The sequence below is a fragment of the Nicotiana attenuata genome, unplaced genomic scaffold, assembly GCF_001879085.1.
Source record: "Nicotiana attenuata strain UT unplaced genomic scaffold, NIATTr2, whole genome shotgun sequence".
Lineage (NCBI taxonomy): Eukaryota > Viridiplantae > Streptophyta > Magnoliopsida > Solanales > Solanaceae > Nicotiana > Nicotiana attenuata.
Window position 1 is genome coordinate 1 of NW_017702992.1, and position 1,532 is coordinate 1,532.

Genomic DNA, 1,532 nt, shown 5'->3' on the forward strand with positions numbered 1-1,532 from the left:
AAAAGATAGAGGTTATGATATCAAATCTTATCACTCTCATCACTTGTTCAAAGCCTTATATTTAATTAACCACACTTCAATTTGCGCTAATCCAAAGTTATTATTGACCAAAATTATTGTCAGTACCAAGCTTGAGATTTTTTATAGTATTACAATTAGTCTCATATTTGCAACTAATTGCATAAAAATAAAATACTCCAACAGCCAGCATAACTACGAAACTCTGTACTACCAATTGATTCAAATTACTAGCAAAAAATATTACACATTAAATAGCTGTAATTGCATTTTTATTTTCTTTCTTACATATAATTACCGTTCAATTAAATGATTTTGAACATGTCTTGATATTAGTTTTTTCTCATTCATAGTCTTTACAAAAAAAAATGAATTTATGAATGGATAGTCTTTTTTATCCAAAATATTCAATAGTTGACCAAATAAAGTGTACGAATTATTTGTAACAATATTGACTGGACCTTCATTGAATTTCACAACATGAGTGTGACATCTAAATTTAGTAAAATTAAATTGCAAAAAGATGTAATTAAGTAGTAGAGTTCAAAATACACGAAAAATGAAAACTAAAACTAGAGTTCAAATTCACGAAAAATGAAAATTTAAACTATCGATTTTCATTCCATAGTCTCAAAATTGTACACTATACAAATAGGAGTAATTTTTTTTTTCTCTTTTCCACCCTCATCTTTTTTCTTTTCTTTCTCTTGTAGTATATACATTTTACATTATCAAATCCCAACCACCGGGAAAAATAAAAATCAGTAGTGCTACAAACCGGCAGCGACCGGAGAATACTCGCCGTAAAAATCGGAAATGCCGGAAGCCAACCATAATCTCTCATTAAAACTATCTTGCATATCGTCGGGAATAAACGGCGTACGGCAAAGTGGACAAGTCTTCTGATCATGGTCCATCCAACGGTCCAAACAGCTCCGGTGGAATATATGTCGGCAATTTGTGAGCCGTCGGATCTCATCATCCCCATCAAATTCATACAAGCAAACGGCACAGCTCTCCGGCGGGTCAACAAGTTCAGAGAACTTAACGACCGGCAACAGCTCACGGATCAACGTTGCTGACACTGAGTGGAGCTCCGAGTGAGATTCGGGTCGGGTCGGGAATGGCATTTCGGGTTCGAGGAAATCTCCTAGACCCAGAACTGTGAAAAGCGTGCAAATGAACTTTCTGATAAAACCCAGAATTGTTAGTACGTGGACTAACAATTTGGGTAAGAATAAATCCGTGTAACCAACTGGAAAACCCATTGTTTCTTGGAAATCGAAATACTAAAATGTTCGGTTTCAGAAGAACAGAACCAAACACACGGATTGTGTGAAGCAATTTAACAATTTAGTGTGTGTAAAAAATGGAGATATGGTTAGAGAGGGAAGAAGCTGAGATTTGAGAAAGCGGAGAGAAAACGGAAAACGGGGAGGTGAATTATATAGGAGGAGAAGGGGAGTGATGAAAAGACAGAAAAGGGCTTGGGTTTGAGTAAAATTACGGGGAAC

General features: G+C 35.6%; 1 protein-coding gene across 1 annotated transcript; it reads right to left on the reverse strand.

The window, feature by feature from the left end:
- Positions 1-602: 602 nt before the first annotated feature.
- On the reverse strand, positions 603-1,451 carry LOC109222800 (E3 ubiquitin-protein ligase RHA1B). The gene has a single exon (XM_019387110.1). The coding sequence runs from the start codon at positions 1,284-1,286 to the stop codon at positions 789-791; it is 498 nt and encodes a 165-aa protein (XP_019242655.1). The 5' UTR covers positions 1,287-1,451; the 3' UTR covers positions 603-788.
- Positions 1,452-1,532: the final 81 nt, after the last annotated feature.